This window comes from Miscanthus floridulus, chromosome 6, assembly GCF_019320115.1.
Source record: "Miscanthus floridulus cultivar M001 chromosome 6, ASM1932011v1, whole genome shotgun sequence".
Classification (NCBI taxonomy): Eukaryota; Viridiplantae; Streptophyta; class Magnoliopsida; order Poales; family Poaceae; genus Miscanthus; species Miscanthus floridulus.
In genome coordinates, this window is record NC_089585.1 from 947,513 (window position 1) to 949,601 (window position 2,089).

The 2,089-nt window shown below is 39.9% G+C and overlaps 1 protein-coding gene across 1 annotated transcript; it reads left to right on the forward strand.

Annotated features, from left to right (window-relative positions):
- Positions 1–854: 854 nt before the first annotated feature.
- Positions 855–1,686, forward strand: LOC136457332 (glutathione S-transferase T3-like). Its single transcript, XM_066457367.1, has 2 exons — positions 855–1,298; positions 1,396–1,686. Exons 1-2 carry the CDS (start codon positions 855–857, stop codon positions 1,684–1,686), a joined length of 735 nt encoding a protein of 244 aa, XP_066313464.1.
- The last annotated feature ends 403 nt before the right edge of the window (positions 1,687–2,089 follow it).

Sequence of the window (2,089 nt, forward strand, 5' to 3'; positions counted from 1 at the left end):
CGCATGTGGTGCCTATAAGTCCTTGTCCTCCTGATATGATATGATTGTAATCTTTGAATTTTGTTGTAACTAACCCATGCCGTGATTTGTAGAATGCAAGTGCACATTGTCAAACAAATGCCAAGTGTGAAAGCCAGGTATATAGACCCTCAAGCTATAGCCCAAACAAAGTTGTAACATTCACTTTTGGATACTAACAAGTTGTATTTGCTAAAATAATTCAAACATGGCATTTAGGTTCTATGTCACTACACATCACGGAAGGCATGATCTAACAAGGAAGGAAAAGCTGGCTATAAAAACACTATATGCAGTAAGTGTAACTTACTTCTTCAGTACTCCATTACATGGTTGTTAAAAGCATTACTTAATATTTTCATATGCAAAACACACAGTGCCCCAAGCAGAAGCCTGGGAGTATACATTTGTAGGGACAGCTCGTATTATTAGCCGTCCCTATAAATCGATTTGTAGGGGTGGCCTAGGAATTGCCCCTATAAATACATAATTTGTAGAGACGGTTCGGTAGGGGTGACTGGACAAACCACCCTTATAAAGGGTTACGAGCCACCCCTAAAAAATGTTTCTGTAGTAGTGCATGGCACTATGCTGTACTAAATTTTTTGCTCATACTGATGGCCGGCTGGTTTTGATACCCGTGCTGCTGAATGGCTGAATGATTGGTTGACATGATTGTGCTACAGATGGCCGACAAATGCCAATGCTTTTGATGAAACTATTATTTTTTTCATTTCCTGATCTCTGATCTAGTACAAATATTTTTCATGTACATGGATTAAGCATCGAATTATTGTAGGATGGACCCAACGTTCAATGGTCGATATTGGACAAACATGGTCACTGGAGAGGATGATGTTCCTAGTTTGAAAGACTGCACTTTTCCCATGACACAGGACACCCAGGAAATTGATGAGACGTGTACTGAAGTTCAAGCAGTTGATGTGCCGGTGCAGCCAAATGGAGGTGCTCCACGCTCTCTCAGTACAAGGCCTTATTCGAAGAGGACAAAAAACTTTGATCCGAAGGAGGATTTAGTTGTTGTGGCAGCTTGGTTGAACAAGAGCAAAGATCCCATGCGCAGGGCTAATCAACCTTGTGGCTCCTTTTGGAGTAGAATTCATGCTTTCTATGAGAAACACAAGACAATTGAAGCGTTCAAAACAGAGAGTTCCATTATGCATAGGTGGATTACTATTTTGGACCAAGTGAACAAGTTTTGTGCATGCTACGAAACAATTGAGCGTAGGAATCAAAGTGGTGCAACCATTCAAGACAAGGTTTAATTTGTTATTGGTTTCATTTGTTCATTTGTTTTGTTTTTCTATTTGATTTATTTGCGGACATATACACATTGATGATTAATAACATGTGTAGGTTTTTGACACGGGCGAGATGTTCAAGGGATTAGATAGGGAGAACAAGACATTCACTCTAATGCACTGTTGGAACAAGTTGAAGGGTGAAGACAAGTGGAAGGCTAAGAGGAAGAGAATGGCAGAGCAACAAGCCAGTAAGAATAAGAAGAAACAGAAGATTAATGCAGATTCCATGCCTACAAATGTACAAATCAATAACAATGAAGATGTCATTGAGATTCCACCACCAGAATCCGAAGCACGAAAGAGGCCAGTGGGTTCAAAGAAGGCAAAGGAAGTTCTAAGGTGAGGAGGTGGTGAAGCTTGCATGGAGGCTTTGGACAAGATGTGGGCTAAAAAAGAGGCTTTTGAGATGGATAAGGAGAAGAAGAAAGAGGAGAGGTTCATGGCTTCACGTGAGCTAGAGAAAAGCATCTATCATTAGATGAAAAAGGTGGAATCAGACCTCATCGAAAAGGAAGACAAAATAATGTCAATCGACATTACCAACCTCAACCCGCTACAGCAACAGTACTACACGATGATGCACCAGTAGATCGTTGCTCATCATCTTGCGAATTAGAATTAGTTCATGTCATTTTATTTCTATAGCCAATTTATTTTGGATTCAGTGATTCAATGATCCTTTGCATTACTTTGTGATTCAGTGAACCTTTGCTTCATCATAAATGGTCAAGTGCTTTTTAATTTGT